The following is a 17,365-nucleotide window of genomic DNA, read 5'->3' on the forward strand; positions in this document are numbered from 1 at the left end:
AGGAGAAGGAGAAGAAGAAGAAGAAGAAGAAGAAGAAGAAGAAGAAGAAGAAGAAGAAGAAGAAGAAGAAGAAGAAGAAGAAGAAGAAGAAGAAGAAAGAAGAAGAAGAGACTACTAGAGGCTGGCCATGAACACATGGAAAGAGGAGGGAAGAGGGTAAGAGAGCAAGAGAGTGAGGAGGGGGCAAGCAGCCCCTTTAACACTGTAACTGTGGGCAGAGCCTAGACGAAATGCTGGGGCATGGTGGTCCTGTCCCATCAGCTTGGAGGTCTACTTCTTGTAGATGTCATTCTGGCGCAGAAATGGACGCTGCCCCTTTCCTCCTTCCTATGCATCTCTTCACCTTGGTCCCAGAAGAGGGTGGTCAGAGCCATCTGCACTATCCCCAGCCACACCCGAGCGTAGGACCTGTCCCCCTCCGTAACCTGCTCTAAGATAACGGAGACTGAACATACACCAAACTCTGAGGCAGCGCTTTCTAAAAATTCTAGCTCTCGACCATTCTGTAAACGGGGAGCCTGCTCAGCTGGTGGGGGGCTTTGTTCTGTTGAGGACATTCATGGGCCCGTGTACTGTGTGGGGAGCCCATATCCTAGTCTGAAACCCTTACATCACAGAAGTGACTGAGGTGTCAACCTGAGGTGAGTCCGATGGCATCCTAAGGCTCCTTGTAAAAGGGGGTACAGTGGAGTTACAGTCAGAGAACGGGGTGTGCTGCTCAAACCTCAAACCTTCAAAATGGTAACACAATACAATAAATTTGTAATATTTTAAGCCACCGAGTTTGCGGCAATTTGTCACGGCTAGCCATCGGAAACTAACAGCCCTCGCTGCTGCGTTTATAGCTATCACGATGGGATTTGATCAGCGGTCTCATGTAGAGCTTTGCTTTTGATGAAGTTATGTTTGTTATATTAGATTATAACTGAAGTTCCATTTCAACATTTTGGTAGGGTGCCGGGGAAGGGATCATTTTTGTCTATTTTAGAAGTTTCAAACTGAGTCCTTAGAATATATATACCTCACATTGAAGTGCTTCCTGTTTATTTACCAATTCAGTCTCCATAGTCATTCTCTGACCAAGTCATGTGGGATTTTTTTTTTAAGTGCCATTTGCAGATGGCAATACCGAGGCTCCAGAGGCCTGCACATCCTACCGAGAGCCAGCCATTGAGAACCGGAGAGGTCTGGCCACTCTGTGCTTTCCCCAGGAGACTCGAACCTGGCAGTTAGGGCCAACAGTGCCACAGGTATCCAGGGGAGCAAGCCACGGTCTAGGTGGACTGTCCCAGGTTTCCTTTCAGCCCAGATCTATATCCAGGGTCCTGGAAACAAGTCCTCTTGGAATCAGAGACATCCTTGGGGGCCAGCGTCACCGTCACCTCCTGTGTCACTGTCACCTCCTGTTGGCTTACTCCAAGTTTGGTGGTCATTGCGAAGACAGTGTGGGGCTAAGTACCTGAAACTCTCATCAGCCGATGAGATCAGCCGGGCACAGGATCTGGGGCATGTGGCCAGGATGCAGCAGACACCAAAGTACATTCCTGCCCACATGGAAACCGCCATAAATCCATGTTCTAAAGTCACCTCATGCCTCGTTAGGCTCTGACAGCTTCAGGGACAGAGGACTTCACTGGGGCATAGTTGGTTAGATGGTTGATTTTCTACTGAAGACTTCAAGAACCAGCTTAACCTCTGTCCAAGGAAAGGCATGCAGAAAATGAACCACTCAAGGCTGGGGCATGCCAATATCTACATGCTATGAGTATGTGACTCGCCTCAGGTAGCGTGACACAGTGAGCGTCCCCTATCTCAGGAGGCTAAGCTCAGTCCCCACTCCACCTCCTCCCGGAGTCTTGTTAGTCTCCTGCCCTCAACCAGAAGAGCAGCCAGACCTGGGCTGTGCATTTGAGAGGGTTAATGTTTTAAGTTTATGTTAACCTAGTGGGAAATAAATTTAGGGAGACGTCCCTGAGATTTCTCCCCATCCAATCCTAGTGAAAACATCGGAAAGATGTCAGGAAAAGCTCCCCAGGACCCATCCCACACTTTGATCTTATGTTAACATTATCTTTTCACATCCCATCTGTAAATCAGGCACCTTCCCTCATTTTGGGGACAAGATACCTGGTAATTCATTCCCTTGGAGTATGTGCTTTCCAGCCTGAGGTTTTTACATCCTGCACTGTGTGTGGCCAAGCCAGAGCCGGGAGCCTTTAATGAAAATCTAGCTCATGTGACAAGATGCAGAATCCAGGAGCCTGGTCCTTCCTGTGAAGGGGCATTTGCTAACTGTGGGCATGCAAGGGGAGGCACCTATGGCTTCTATTCTTCTCTGATGAGTCCTAAAGAGGTGGCACCAGACTTAAGTTCTGTGCTTACAAAGTCTGTAGGTTCTCCAGGAAGAGCCTAGAGCCCCCCCGTGAAAACTGGATATCTTAAAAAGTCCTCATCAACATTGCCCCTAGAAGCTGCTTTTTCTGTCTGCAATCTTCAACTGACCACTGCTCCCTTGGGCCAGAGCAGGCTGGTTCAGAGAAGGGTTTATACTGTCTAGCGAGGAGCTAGGAGTTCTGCCAACCACAGCCCTTCTCAGCTGAGGTTCTCCAATGGAAGGTGTGGCCTATAGCTACACTCCTAAGAGATGCAAGAGTAGAAGGAGAGGTCTCCAGAGCAAGAAGATTCGAAAAGGCTTCCCAGTGAAGAGCTGTGCTTGGTCACTCAACAAAAAGCCTTTGGCTGGGGAAGGTTTCCAGCCCTGGAGACTGAAGTCTGCTGTGAGGAGGGTGATATGGAAACCTTCCATGCATAATAGAGGGCCAGGTGCAGGGAGCCCACCAGAAATTCATTGCCTTGAGCACACAGGGGACAACGCCAAATCTGTCTGCTTCCTCCAGATGTGTGCATGGTCAAGAGCAGTGGTCAAAGAAATGTCCTTGATGAAATTGGGAGAATTTCATCCCTCCCTAGGGATACCCCACCTGTCTAGGCTCTCAAGGACCCCTTGGCCCATTGGACCCAACAGCTGGCCGTCTGACTACATGCTAAGTTGCCTGTCCTTCTGAGCCTGTTCTGACTGGATCTGTCTCGCTCTCATCATTTACCTGGCTTTCCAGTTCTCCACATGCCCAGCTCTGTCTTTCTCCTATACATACATACATACATACATACATACATACATGTGTGCACATGTATACACACACATGCACATGTATACACACATGTACATGCATGTATATGTATATTTGTTTTCTTTTATCTTCCCTGAAATCCTGGTGAGGCTACCTAAGCTTCTCCATTGTCCTTTAGTTTGGGAAGAGATGGGACTCAGAAATTGATATTTGGGAGAGCAAAGTCTTTGGGGGAGTGTAGCTGGGAACGCCAAGCCACGGGAACATGAAGTAGTCATGTGCACAGAGAGGCCCAGAAAGAACTTGGTGGACAGGACAATTTCCCAAATGCTTCTGTAACACCATGGGCCTCCACTCTGGCCAGCACTTTGGGAAAGGGACAAAGTTGGTGTGAAGGCTTTATCTCGTTCCACCTCCCCAGTTCCAGCCATAAACCCCGCTATCAGTTTTTTTTTTACATTTATTTACTTATTTGCTTATTTATTGTGTGTGCACTGCAAGTATGTGTGTGCATGCACATGTGTGTTTGCACGTGTCTATGCAAGTACTCATGCAGAGATCAGAGGACAGCTCATGATCATCTCTTCTTTCTTCATTATTAACCATGAGGACTGACCTCAGGTCATCAGGTTTGACCACATGCGCTTGCTGAGCCATCTTGCCAACCAGGCTCAGTATCAGAGAAAGCCTGGGATCCTGTGTATGTGGGTGTATGGAGTGGCAGTGAAATCCTGTGTATGTGGATGTATGAGGTGGTGGTGGAATCCTGTGGATGTGGGGGTACAGGATGGTGGTGGGGGTTGGAATCCTGTGTATGTGGGGGTACAGGGTGGCGGTGGGGGTTGGACCGGGTGCTATAGGCTTAAGGCTTGGCAACTCTGGAGGCTTGACTAGGGTGGCAGTTGGCAGTCTCTGCTTTCCTTTGAGCGTTTTCTTTGCCCTTCGATTCTCCCAAGTTTACTGGGATGGTTACACTGAGCCAAAGGAGCAGCATAGACCAGCTGGCTTAGTGATGCTTTACTCTGTGGGCTAGAACACGGAGACCCTTCACGGAGAGAAGCGGGTTCCCCAGGGTACCCCAGTACTCACCGGGGGATCCCTAGTTGAGCCTCCTCAGATGGCACCTCCTAACCACTCTGCCTCACTCGCCAAGTTCCTCAGCTGCAGACAAGACACAGTAAGAGTCATCTTACTGCCTCGTGGGTTGGTCAGTGTCAACCCTGACGTCATCGCCTGTTTAGTTCTTTAAGTACTGGGATACAAGATAGGGAGCAGACAGGAGGTACGCTGCAGACAGGCAGCCAGAAAGTAGAGAAAGCCGAGCACAGGAGAATGTATAGCTTGTTGTTCCCCCATCTTAGGTGGGGGTGGGGGTGGGGGCATGTCTAGCCATGTGACACCTGTACTTCCCTGGTGGTCTGAGAACCCGAGGCGTCCCTTAGGTGCCAGACGAACCAGCCTTCATCTTCACTTAACTAAGTTTTTCCTGAACCGATTCCAAATGAATTCACGAGACCCAGACACCATTCCTGAGCAGCCAAGCAACCTCCTCAGCACACAGCCCTACCCCCAAAGCCGCATTTCTCCCTGGGCTGCGACCGCCTGCCTCTTTTCTGATGATATCATCCCTGCAAGAAAAGACTTCGAGTCTCATGTATGAGAAAGAAAGGGGGAGACCGGCCAGGTTGTTTGCCTTTGGCTCCAGGTCTTGGTGGGGGGAGGCAGTGGAGGACCAGGCGCAGCTGTGGGCAGACTTCGACATCACGGACTCCAGGCTCCTCACTCCCGACTTGGAGGCTTCCAAGTGTTCCAGGCTGACTGATGCGTGCTTTGTGATGTCCAGACGGTGTCCCATGATAGGCTCCTTGGAAGAACGGGAGCAGAATCTTTCGTTTTCTCAACAAATAATCTTTAAAATGTCCTGCACATCTTGTGTTCTCGTCCAAAGGCAGAGAATTTTGTAGATTGGTGGCATTGGCTGTCCCCACCCCCCACCCCCCACCCTACCCCTCGGAAGGACAATGGGGAGGTTGAAGATGAGGGAGGATGGGGGAGGTAGTTTGTAAATAACCACTAAGATAATTTAAGTTTGAAACCATAAACCTGTTTTCAGTAAGCTTTTAATGTCAATAAATAGCGAAACAGGTGTCTCCATTAAGAGGTACTCGGTTTTCATCCGAAATCTGATTTGTAAAAACCGAGAGAACACAACCGGCCATAATCTGACTTTCGGGTTATTCAATCAAATACTGAACTAGCAGGAGAGATACAGAGCCTCCACCCTGCGCACAAGCATTTGACACAGGGAGTAGCAGAGACCCAGGGGAGGGGCGGAGCCACAGGAGTGAGGTAAGCCCAGAGCTAGAAGCAGTCAACACAGGACGCTCTAGTTTTCCTCCTTCCTTTCCCACACCACCATCCACAGGGTTTCCTGTGCATGGTTGTTGGAGATGGGTACTGGGGACTTAGTTTCTGATTGTGCTATTGAGTGTCCTGCCTCCGCCTGGTTTCCCAGTTGGGTGGCGCTGTTGGCGACCATCCAGAGACCTTCTACAAGGCTGGGGAGTGAGAAGCTCCTGACCCCTGGGCAGCACAGTCACGACGGAGCACGTGCTTCCCGGGGAAGAATGCCGTGCCTGCTGCCCACCTTCTGAGAACATCGGAAAGGAAGAGTGGAAGGCTGCCTGACGTCCTTGGGTCTCTCTTTACAGAGTCATCAGTTATGAGTGCTGTCCTGGATATGAAAAGGTCCCTGGAGAGAAAGGCTGCCCAGCAGGTGAGTGAGCCCAGTGCTGCCTGTTGGGAGGGGTGAGGGAGTGGCAGTGGGATAGAAGAACAAGAGAAGAAGAGGAGGAGAAGGAGGAGGGAGATGAGGAGGAGGAGGGGAAAGGTGGAGGGGGATGAGGGAGGGGAGGAGGAGGAGGGGAGGGGAAGGGAAAGGAGAGGGAGAGGGAGAAGAAGGAAGAAGAAGGGGGAAAGGAAGAGGGGGAGGAGGGAGGGGAGGAAGAGGAAGAGGAAGTGTCATGCAAAGGGGAATAGAGTCACAGCCTGGTGGGAAACATGAGGTGGAGTTGTCCTTCCCACGAGTTCACTGGAGCCATTAGTTGGCAGAGGATGGAAGATGAAAAATCCTCCCATGTAACTCATGACCCTCATTCAACAGGTGGAGAAAAACCCTTGCTAGTCTGACAAGCTCTGGCCTTGTCATCAGTTCTGGCGATGATTCTTAGAGCATCCAACAAGTCTAGCCTGTTAGCCGGTCAAGTTGCTGTTAGCCCTGCTGGGGCTCAGACAGGACAGCGTGGTCTCTGGCCTCTGGAGTACAGCCCAGGGAATAGGCAGCAGACTAAATGGGCTTACCCATAGGCAACAAAGGGCCCACGAATGGCCACACTGGGCCAAAGACGGCATGATCCCTGTGAATTTCATAAGCACCTTCAATGGCGCACACAGTTAAGCAGGCTTCGTGTTTTGTTTTGGCTTTGACATTCAAGGTCGTCTTAAGATTCACATGCTAGCAGAAATTTAAATAGCAACACAATTTGATTTAGTGTCGAGATTATGAAAACATGGTTACTGTTGCCAGGGCCGTGGCACTGCCGACCCAAGCGGAAGGGCAGTTGAAGACATAAAAATTGGGGACTTAACTCTGAGGTGACAGTTTCAGGTTATTTAAATACAAACGTTAGTCTGTGTGTGGTGGCACACATCTGTTATCCCAGCTCTCAGGGAGAGCTGAGTCAGGAGAATCACCAGGAGTTGAAGGCCAGCCTGGGCCTACAGAGTGAGCTCATCTTAGAAAGCCCTTCCAAAAAAAAAAAANAAAAAGAAAAGAAAAGAAAAGAAAGCCCTTCCAGTTGCCATCTAAGAGGTCATATCTTGAAAAATACACAAAGCCTTGGAAGACTTACAGCTCTTTCTAGCAAAGCTGTTAGGGAAATCTTTCCGAGGGTTACTGATCTCCCACCTGTTTCCACCTACTTTATCTAAATGCACAGGAGCAAAAAGCTTCCCTCTGCTGTGTTTAAGGCAATTAGACATTCAGAGATTACCCATCAGGCTGTTCCCCATGGGGAGCTGTCTGACTCCTGTCCTTCCAAGAAGCTTGTGAGTTGTAAGCACATCCATCAACAGATGTCTGGGTTGCCACCCCTCCCACCCCCTTTCCTCTGCACTTGTGCCCACTGTCATTGCTGACAAAGGACGGAGGGCAGGCGTGTATCTGGGATGGATTCACACCTGTCCCTCTGGCCTCTGCCTCCGCAGCTCTTCCACTCTCCAATCTGTACGAGACCATGGGAGTTGTGGGCTCGACCACCACACAGCTGTACACAGACCGCACAGAAAAGCTGAGGCCTGAGATGGAGGGGCCCGGAAGCTTCACCATCTTTGCCCCTAGCAACGAGGCCTGGGCTTCCTTGCCTGCGGTGAGAGGAACCTTCTGCCCAGGGGAGCGCTGGGGACTGCCCTTCCCCAGAGGCCTGGACACACAGTGGGATTCTGTAGTGACATTCTTTCCTTTAACTTGCCCCCATCACCAGGGAAAATGAAAGCAGGCCTCCCCAGTGCCTTCCAATGCCCCCCAAACTCCCACAGATGCCTACTAAAGGAGGACTGCCTCTTAGAAGAGGCATCAAGGTCCACTTGGGGCAGGGGCCCCTCCCTTGAGCACAGGGCTGCTGCCTCTTAACCATCATGTCCTTTCTTTCCAGGAAGTGCTGGACTCCCTGGTGAGCAACGTCAACATTGAACTGCTCAATGCTCTCCGGTACCACATGGTGGACAGGCGGGTCCTGACTGATGAGCTCAAGCACGGCATGACCCTCACCTCCATGTACCAGAATTCCAACATCCAGATCCATCACTATCCCAACGGGGTAAGGGCATCCCCAGTTACCCAGTACCGTCCTCTGTCCACCGTGAGCACATTGGGGGTGTTGCTTTCTATGATTCTGTCCTGTGATTTGATAAACCTTAGGCAGGCCCTTGCCTCCTAGGTGTTCACTACAGACATCCTGCCCTTAGCTGCAGACCCTGCTGTTCCCTCTCCTGGAAACCCCTTGTCTTACCCGCCCAACCTTGCTTCTCTTCTGGCAGATTGTAACTGTTAACTGTGCCCGGCTGCTGAAGGCTGACCACCATGCGACCAACGGTGTGGTACATCTCATTGATAAGGTCATTCTTTCCATCACCAACAACATCCAGCAGATCATTGAGATCGAGGACACCTTTGAGACACTTCGGGTAAGGGACTGTTTGGAATAGAAGCCCAGGCTGGGGACACATGGCCTCCCGGAAGGTGCCTGCCAGGGTGTCTTCTGTGGGAGGACATGAGGATGTCCCAAGTGTGGTTATGTGGAAACGACTCTAAAGAGCACCAGATTGGACAGACCCTGAGAAATGCCCCTGTTATAAAGCTTTCCTTCGCTTGTCTCTTCTGGACAATGCTGCAGCATCACAGTAGAGACAGAGTCTTCTGAGCCTTGGGGGTGAACTGTGAGGTCCAGCAGTGTGAGGACCTCCTTTCTGATGTTCCTTCCCACACAGAACACTATAACAATGACCTGTCAGCCAGTACAGTGCTTCTAAGACCACAGGTCCCAGCCTGGGGCCTCACACCCATCTTTCCTTGGAACATAGACATAGCAGGGAAGCTCTCTGTGTAGACTCAGGAGTGTAGGCTCTGGCTTTGGAGCTGGATGCTGACTGTCTTCAGACCAAAGGCATATGTCCAGCAACTGGAAAGGCAAGTGGTTCCTGTTGGCACTGGCCACACGGTAGGAAACAGGCACAGGCTGCCATGTCAGGGATTTGTCTGATTCAAGGACTTCCTAACCACAAAGCACACAAGTGGCAGTGAGCAGCCCCGCCCTGGAGATTGCCAACACAGAGACAAACACTCTGGCATGAGCACAGAGAGGCCATGTGTTTGGGGAGCGCTCTTAGCTGGCTCGGGGTGGGGCCCCCAGGGAGTCTGGCTTTTGAGGTGCTTTTCCCTGCCTTTCTCTGGGTCTGCAAGGAAATGTTACCCTAAAGCTGGCAGCACAGACTTTCCTTTTCAGCACAGAGTCCTAAAGAGGAGCTTGCCCTTACAGTTGGAAATGATAGGAAGAGAATTTCCTCTTTTTGATTCTTCTTTGACCCTCCCTAATACCCTTTTTTCCCCCTTCCGACACATGCTTCTTAAACCCCGTCACTCCCCAAGTCTAGGTACCAGGGGTCGGAGTGAACAAAGTGGCTATCATTCTTGGGAGACAGATGAAACTTGTACAAGGAAGGACAGTGAGATGAGCTTGGGCTGGTGTAGCCCAGGAGCGATGGCCAGGGAAGACATCTTTGGAAAAAAATGCTTTGGGTAGAGAGGACTGAAGGAAGAGAACAGCCTACACTGCCCCACCCACTGCAGATGCTCTGCTGATGTAGGGAAGCATGGCAGAAGCCTGTGGACTGAGTATCCTGCAGGCCTTACTAACCAGGAGGAGCCTCTTTGTTGGGGAGCAGTGAGAAGCACCTTGGCCTGTTAGGATATTGTTCTAGATGCTGTGTAGCCCTGAGGCATGTAATATATCCACACTGTATAATCATTCATAAGGCCTCTTTGCTAGCTGTGGGATTACAGCTGGGAGATATGACAGTCAGGGTGACTTTCATCTGTGCCAAGAGGAGTGGCATCTTGGTCAAGGTTTGAAAGAATAGGAGTCCGAGAAGAAAAGAAAGAGGAAGAGAGGCAGGGGGAGCTACAGGGAGAGAGGCTCAGAATCAGGGAGGAGTGGAATTATCCACACTTGAAAGATGGTCAACTCAGCTGGAACACAGGCCAGGGCCCATGGAGTCCGTGGTAAGACAGACCTTCAGCCAGGCTTCTCTCACACTTGGGATTCCTCTAAGTGTCATGCGTCCTCCCCCCCTGCCCCCCAGGGAGGCATAGCCAGGGGGTGTGTCTTGCCAGGTGAGCCTAGAAAAGTTTTATCCTCCCTTGCCTACACAGGCCGCAGTGGCTGCATCAGGACTCAATACCGTGCTGGAGGGCAATGGCCAGTTCACACTCTTGGCCCCAACCAATGAGGCCTTTGAGAAGATCCCTGCCGGAACCTTGAACCGCATCCTGGGTGACCCGGAAGCCCTGAGAGGTGAGAACCCTCAGCTCCTTGGAGCAGCCCAAGGGAACCCTGGTCTATGCTAATGCCACAAGTTTCAGGATGTCCCCTACAAACCTGGCTTATGGTAACTCCCAATGGCCATGTTTTGGTAGAAGCCAAGCAGAGCCAGTGCTAGGAGTCCCCAGCTGACCCTAGTCAAATTAAGGAAACAAAACTTTAGTGGCCAAAACCGTCAGGTGGATGTGTGAAAGCTTCAAGAGCTTAGACGAATGGAGGTGAGTGACTGGCAATGGCATCCTTCAAGAGGGATCGTTGCGGCGACCTTTTATATCTTCCTATGTCTGGCCAGAGCAATCAGTGGTCAGTTGATTTCCATTGCTGACTCCATCTTTCAGCTCCTAAGTTCAGCATAGACAGTAGATTAGGAGGGGGCCACCCTTCTTTCTTCACTTCCTTTAATTCTAGGATTTCTGAAGGATCGAGCTAAATCCCAGGCTGCCTAATGAACCCTTAGACCCTGTACAGTGTACCCCACTTACATTCGTCCTCCTAAATGTCACTAAGTGTGACATAGTTTAAACCTACCTTGGCAGTGTGCCAGGTAAGGTGCCTGATGAGTTACAGAGAGTTCCCTTCCCAGACATAAGAAGAAAAGAGACCCTTCAGAGAGCGCAGATGGCAACTGTGCCTAGATGAGAGTGGTCCTTCACAAATGCCTGTTCCAGGCCAGGAGCCCGGGCCCCACACTGTGTCTTCGAGGAAGTTGAAGCCTGGTGGGCAGCAGGCTTCAAAAACAGGCCGCTAAAATGATTCGATTGGTTCGCTGATGGGGTGGACGGGGTTGGGGTCCACAGCCTCAAGGGTTGGGAAGCTTCCTAAGAGGTGCGAGCTGCATCGCGGCACGTGTACCGGAAATAACCAGGTTAGGAAGAGGAAAGGTTTCCTTTGGCGTTGGGTCAAGGTCTTAGACGTGTTATTCCATGATCTCCTGGTCCCATGGCTTTCAAACATGTGTCTTTGGGAGGTGGGCACTAAATGACCTAAAGGCCCCATACTAGCTCTACCTTTTAAGGTTGTCACTACTTCCCAATAGCACCACCCTGGGGTGGGGGCAAGCCTTTAACATACAGCATCCAAACCATAAATGCATTGAAAGATCTTTTGTACAGAGCACAAAGATTTTTATGTTCGTTGATATCGGAACTCATTATGAGAGGCCTTTTGAATATCTGCTTCTGCTAGGCAATGACCAGTTTGCTCACAACAGGGGACTGCCCTCTACTGCTATAGCTACAGTCCTGAAGGAAGAGGCGTGGGGTCTATACCAACAGTTTTGTCTCTAGGTGGTCGGCAGACAGTCAGGAAGCAGCCCTGGGCTGCAATATCTTGTTTGAAACCTGGCTTCTGGTCCTGTCCTTCTCACCCCTGTGTGGCCCTGACTTCACCCCAGGAGTTCAGTTTATTTTTCTAAGAAGCGCGATTCCCCGAAGGTCTCATGCCTCTCAGGTCGTCTTGCTGTTTTAAGACAGGGCTCGCTATATGCCCAGGCTATCCTGAAGCATACTACCATGCTTGGTCCGGCACAGTCTGTCCATCCTCTGACTGAGTTGGGTCAGTACTGGCTTTTAGAGTCTGTCCAGCATCCTGAGGCCTCTGCTAGCCTCAGAGCTTCCTCCTACCTGTGACAGGGCAGTTTTGGTTCCCACACTCAACAATGTGGTGAAGCTGAGACAGTGGACCTTGTTGACATCTGAGAGTGGCGGGGGAGAGGGGGATCTGTGAGCTCAGGGTGGGGGTGGGGCATGTCCTAGATGGGACCTTGCCACTTCCTCTGTACCGAGGTCATGTGTGCCCGAGAGCCTACTAGGGTGTGGGTTGAGTCTCTTCGGCTCCTGAGTGCCCCAATAGGAACCTCCAAAGTAGCAAGCACCCAGACGGAGGAGTGAGCAACGTTCACTCATCCTCTCAGACAGACCCAACAAGATATCTGAGTCTGCTGATGGAGACCCCACCCTTCTACCTTCAAGCCTGTAGCTATAGCAGCACAGGGCAGACTCCTGCTTTGAGCAAAAAGGATTGCACAGCTGTCCTCCAGAACGGTTTATATTCTTTCCTGCTTCATTCAGTGTCTTATAAAGGCCTAAGGCTTCAAAGACCCACAAGAGGTCTACAGGAGCATTCCCCTTCTCCCTGGCCCATTGGGAGAGTTCACCCTGAAGCCCAGGGCTCATGAGATAATGGCTGGAGTTTCTCTGATGAGAAGAGGTCTGCATTTCAGGTCGAGGAGACTAAGTGGCTGGCCCAGGATCTCACAGCTGGTCAGCAGCCGTGGGATTCGAACTCGGGCAGTCTAACCACAGTGTCCCAGTGGTTTTAGTTGGTGGTAGGCAAGAGATAGGGATGTGGGCCCTGTGGTACTCTAGCAAAATTCTCAGCCATGGGCAGACTGGGAGCTGGCTCCGGCATCCAGCCACAGCAGGATCTAGACCTATATCTTCTTCTGCCACAGACCTGCTAAACAACCATATCCTGAAGTCGGCCATGTGTGCTGAGGCCATAGTCGCTGGAATGTCCATGGAGACCCTGGGGGGCACCACACTGGAGGTGGGCTGCAGTGGGGACAAGCTCACCATCAATGGGAAGGCTGTCATCTCCAACAAAGACATCCTGGCCACCAATGGTGTCATTCATTTCATTGATGAGCTGCTCATCCCAGATTCAGGTAGGTAGGCCTCCGGGGTGGGGGCGTGGGGCTCTGTCCTGCCCAGTTTCCTGTCCCTTCTGGAACCCCAGTGACAGGGACAGGCATATTCAGCAGTCTTTTGGGCCACTTCTTGCCCTTGGGGCAGCACACAGCCCTGTACCTTCTGTGAACCTGAAGGCTGTAGGAAATATGAAGTCTTACACCTCCAGTATGGAGTCTAGGCACAGGGCACTGTGTTGAGGTAATCAGGAAACACCATCTTAGAACCCTTTCTGATCTTGCATGCTATGGTTGTGCACAAAGGGCCATCACTAACATCACAGCATTTGCTTTCCTTATGCCACCCGAGGCCACTGACACAGGGAAGATGACAGGATGGACTTTGGTTTCTATTCAACCTGAGCGTAGAAATCTCCCAGGAAAGAGCAATCTCTTCCTATGGGAGTATCTTCCATAGCAGTGACACAGGCCATGCTGGCTCCTCCCCAGAGTCAAACAGGTCCTGGCCAAGCCAATCTGGGACCTGGGGAGAGTGCTGTCAACTCCCAAGTGACTGTCACCTACCTCCCTGCAGATTAGGTTTCTGATGACAGGGACATACTTGGCTCCTTTGTGTTTAGAAGGCTGGTGACTAACAAGATGAAGTTCATGCAGATGTCTGTCCCACTCTGGACCTTGACATAGTCACACCGCCCGTTACCTTTTGGGCTCCATTTCTTCTTCCCGTAGCCAAGACACTGCATGAGCTGGCTGCGGAATCTGACGTCTCCACTGCCGTTGACATCCTCAAACAAGCTGGCCTCGAAACTCATCTCTCTGGGAAAGAACAGTTGACCTTCCTGGCCCCCCTGAATTCTGTGTTCAAAGGTAACGTGGGGGAAAGCACCCTGCTGTTCTGTTGCTTCTGGGACAGCTGACCCAACCCTACAGCCCTGCCCTGATTTACAACAGCCCTGGAACCTTCCACCTACCATAGTCCAAAGCAGATGTGATTCTATCAGAAACTTTGGACTGCCCGTTGTTTATCCGAACCAGCCAAGAATGTATTGGAGGGGGGGTGGATCTTTTCCTCAGAGCTCAATACTTCGCCTCTGCCTGGAGAGTGAAGCAGCCCTTGGCTTTTGGTTTGCAGGGTCAACACTGATGTATATGGGCTGGGGCCAGCTGAGGTGCTATCATGGGGACAGCGAGAAAGACTCCTCCTTCTGAGGGCAAAATGACAAACATGCTCAGTAGCTGCACCCATTCTTTTCTCTAATAGATGCTGAATGTTAAGGGGTTTTGACAGCTGCCCTTACTTTCTGTCTCCATTTCCAAACCAAGGAGGGATGGGCGGGCTCTCTTCCACGTGTGCCTCTCATCACACGCCTCATCTCCGGAGCCTGTCTCTCTGGATCTGTCCATCCCTTCCCTTGCAGATGGTGTCCCTCGCATCGATGCCCAGATGAAGACTTTGCTTCTGAACCATATGGTCAAAGAACAGTTGGCCTCCAAGTATCTGTACTCCGGACAGACACTGGACACGCTGGGTGGCAAAAAGCTGCGAGTCTTTGTTTATCGAAATGTAAGTTCTAGGTCCTGATTCACACCCCATCTTTGGCATGTGTTGTTTAAAAAAAAAAAAAAAAAAAAAGTCCTCAAGAGCCAGGAGCTTATATAAGAACTGGCTTTCAATAAAGGGGAAGCGGTTTCTGGAAAGTGTGCAGGATTCTGGGTGACAGACACTTCCTTTCCTGCAGGTTGGAGGCTAAGGCTCAGCCTTAACTCAGTTGCTGAGTAGGGAGGCTGCAGGGGACTCAGCAGGGTGAAGGGGTGAGGGGGGAGGGGATGAGGGGGTGAGGGGGTGTGGGAAGCGGGTGTAGCCGCAGCTGTGGCCCTGTGAGCCAAGACGGTGCCATGGTTCACTGCCAAGCCCCATGATTCCCTGCTTGTTTGCCAAAAACCTGATTATGCGCACCTGAACGATCACACACACCTGAGTGATCACGCGCTGTCCACCTGAAGCATAGCGTCTTACAGCATGGTATTGAAGCACTGGCCTATCAATGTGCACCCTGTCTGTGTGCATGACTCTGATTGGACGATGAGTGATGAGAGCCGAGTGCAGAGGGTGGAAGGGGATAAATTGGGCGATTTCCCCCAGAAGGGAAAGAAGAAGGAGAAGCTAAGGAATAGGGAATGAAGAGAAGTTAGCTGAAGCTGAGAAGCTGAAGCAGAAGCTGAGGGAATGGGGAGGAAGCTGAGAGAAGGGATTAGAGCAGAAGCTAAGGGATAATAGGAGAAGCTAAGGGAATAGGGAAAGAGCTGTAGAGAGAATAAAGGAAGCTGCTGCAGAAGCTGTTCAAACCCTGCCTTGGCGTAAGTGTCGTTCCTTCCCTATCTCTGCTGGCCGGAGGAGGCTGGGGGTCTTGTGTGTGGGGGGTGTTGGGAAGCGGGGGAGAGAGTAGGGCAGAAACTTGGAGTCTTTCTAAGCTTGCCCCTGTAAAGCTAAGCTCTCCTTGGCCCAAGACCTTCCCCATATGGTCAACATGGTGTTGGTCTTGGTCTGGGACGAACAGGACCATTTGACCAAGGATGTCCAACGGCTGAGAAAATCAACCAGTCATGAACTCATCACTGGTTAAATCAACCAGTCAACTAGTCTGTCTATTTGATCTCTGTCAATGGACCTCTTGTGAGACTGACCTTGTCACAGAGTCCCTGTGTGATTTTACCAGAGCCCCTCTGCCCCACCCTTCCCTGAGGAAACCTCTGTGTGATGCCATCAACGCTGGCTCTGAACCAGCCTGGAGGGACCTGCCCGAGAGGATAACCGTCTCCCCTTTCTTTGCCCCACTTTGGTGCAGAGCCTCTGCATTGAAAACAGCTGCATTGCTGCCCATGACAAGAGGGGACGGTACGGGACCCTGTTCACCATGGACCGGATGTTGACACCCCCAATGGGGACGGTTATGGATGTCCTGAAGGGAGACAATCGTTTTAGGTAACCGATCTCATCCCGGGGCCAAGCTTCTACCAAGGGGTCATGCCGGGCCTCAGCTCTTTTACCCTACTTCCCAGGGGGTGACCTGATGCTGGTCACACACTAGCGTGACCATCCATGGTTGGGGTATAGAGAGGATTAGGGTGTCCTTGTCACCTTAAGTTGGGAAGCAGGGCTCCTGCAGGCCATATAATCCTCATACGGAAAGGGGGAGGGAACACCGTAATACTAAAACACAAGGATATCCCTCACACCAGGAAGTCCTCAGGGAGCTAAGGGGCTTTAAGGATCCAGCACATCTTTCTCTTTCTACATCAACTGAAGCCACCAGGTTACTCTACTTTCTTACCCTGATCCCTCTTCTTCCAACTTGGTAGTTCTCCAATGAGCGCTGTTCAAGCCAAGTGCTTCCTTAGCGCCGACTTGAGCCATCTGCCCACGGACTGGGAGGCTGGACCGCTGCCTACCAGGATCACACGCTCAGCAGACACTGACTCTGCCTGTCTCTGGGTCGGCCATACCAATTCTCCCCTTTTCTCTCCCTCCATCCCCTCCGGCCGTTGGTCCTGCATGTGACATTGATGCTCAGTGAGGAGCCGACAACAGACCTTCCTTCTGTGTGGAGAGGGCATGGAGAGCAAGCTTTCGTTTTCTTTGTGTTTGTCTGTAGCATGCTGGTGGCCGCCATCCAGTCTGCGGGACTCATGGAGACCCTCAATCGGGAAGGGGTCTACACTGTTTTTGCTCCCACCAACGAAGCGTTCCAAGCCATGCCTCCAGAAGAACTGAACAAACTCTTGGGTAAAGAACAAGTTAAGCGGATCTCCCCGCTGTTTTGAAAAGGCAATCTCTCGTGCCGCAGCAGGAGACAAGTGATGTCTTACAAAGGGACTTGGTGTTGAGGCTGTACTATAGACATGTGGGCAGGATTAGAGGGACAGCAAATGGTGACAATGGCAAAAAATGGGGTGGAGTGAGGGCAGGAACCAGAGGTAGTTTGGACAAAGGGCACAGGAAATACCCAGAGCCATTTACAGTCACAGTACATGCATGGCAAAGGGGGCCTTGAGTATCACACCCTTCCTTCTTTCTTCCTTCCTTCCTTCTTTATTCCTCCCTTCCTTCTTCCTTCCTTCCTTCCTTCCTCCTTCCTTCTTCCTTCCTTCCTTTTTCCTTCCTTCCTTCCTCCTTCCTTCCTTCCTTCTCTCTTACTCCCTTCCTTCCTTTTCCCTTTCTTCCTTCTTTTCTTCCTTCTCTCTCCCTTCCTTCTTCCTTCCTTCTTTTCTTGCTTCCTTCCCCCTTCCTTCTTCCTTCTTTCCTTTCTTCCTTTCTTCTTCCTTCCTTCCTTCTTCCTTCTTTCCTTCCTTCCTTGCTTTCTTGCTTCCTTCCTTCCTTCCTTCCCTCCTTCCTTCCTTCCTTCCTTCCTTCCCTCCCTCCCTCCTTCCTT

At 51.2% G+C, this 17,365-nt stretch overlaps 1 protein-coding gene across 1 annotated transcript in view; it reads left to right on the top strand.

Annotated features, from left to right (window-relative positions):
- Tgfbi (transforming growth factor beta induced) overlaps positions 1-17,365 on the top strand; it is a 31,359-nt gene that overhangs the window by 8,453 nt on the left and 5,541 nt on the right. Inside the window, exons 3-12 of the mRNA XM_021215182.1 lie at positions 5,843-5,907; positions 7,398-7,558; positions 7,844-8,008; positions 8,229-8,375; positions 10,120-10,261; positions 12,741-12,953; positions 13,665-13,802; positions 14,354-14,499; positions 15,782-15,918; positions 16,589-16,719. Of these exons, the coding sequence (XP_021070841.1) occupies positions 5,843-5,907; positions 7,398-7,558; positions 7,844-8,008; positions 8,229-8,375; positions 10,120-10,261; positions 12,741-12,953; positions 13,665-13,802; positions 14,354-14,499; positions 15,782-15,918; positions 16,589-16,719 (1,445 nt within the window). The remainder of the gene's footprint in view (positions 1-5,842; positions 5,908-7,397; positions 7,559-7,843; positions 8,009-8,228; positions 8,376-10,119; positions 10,262-12,740; positions 12,954-13,664; positions 13,803-14,353; positions 14,500-15,781; positions 15,919-16,588; positions 16,720-17,365) is intronic.

The sequence above is a fragment of the Mus pahari genome, chromosome 16 (genome assembly GCF_900095145.1).
Source record: "Mus pahari chromosome 16, PAHARI_EIJ_v1.1, whole genome shotgun sequence".
NCBI classification, from domain to species: Eukaryota; Metazoa; Chordata; class Mammalia; order Rodentia; family Muridae; genus Mus; species Mus pahari.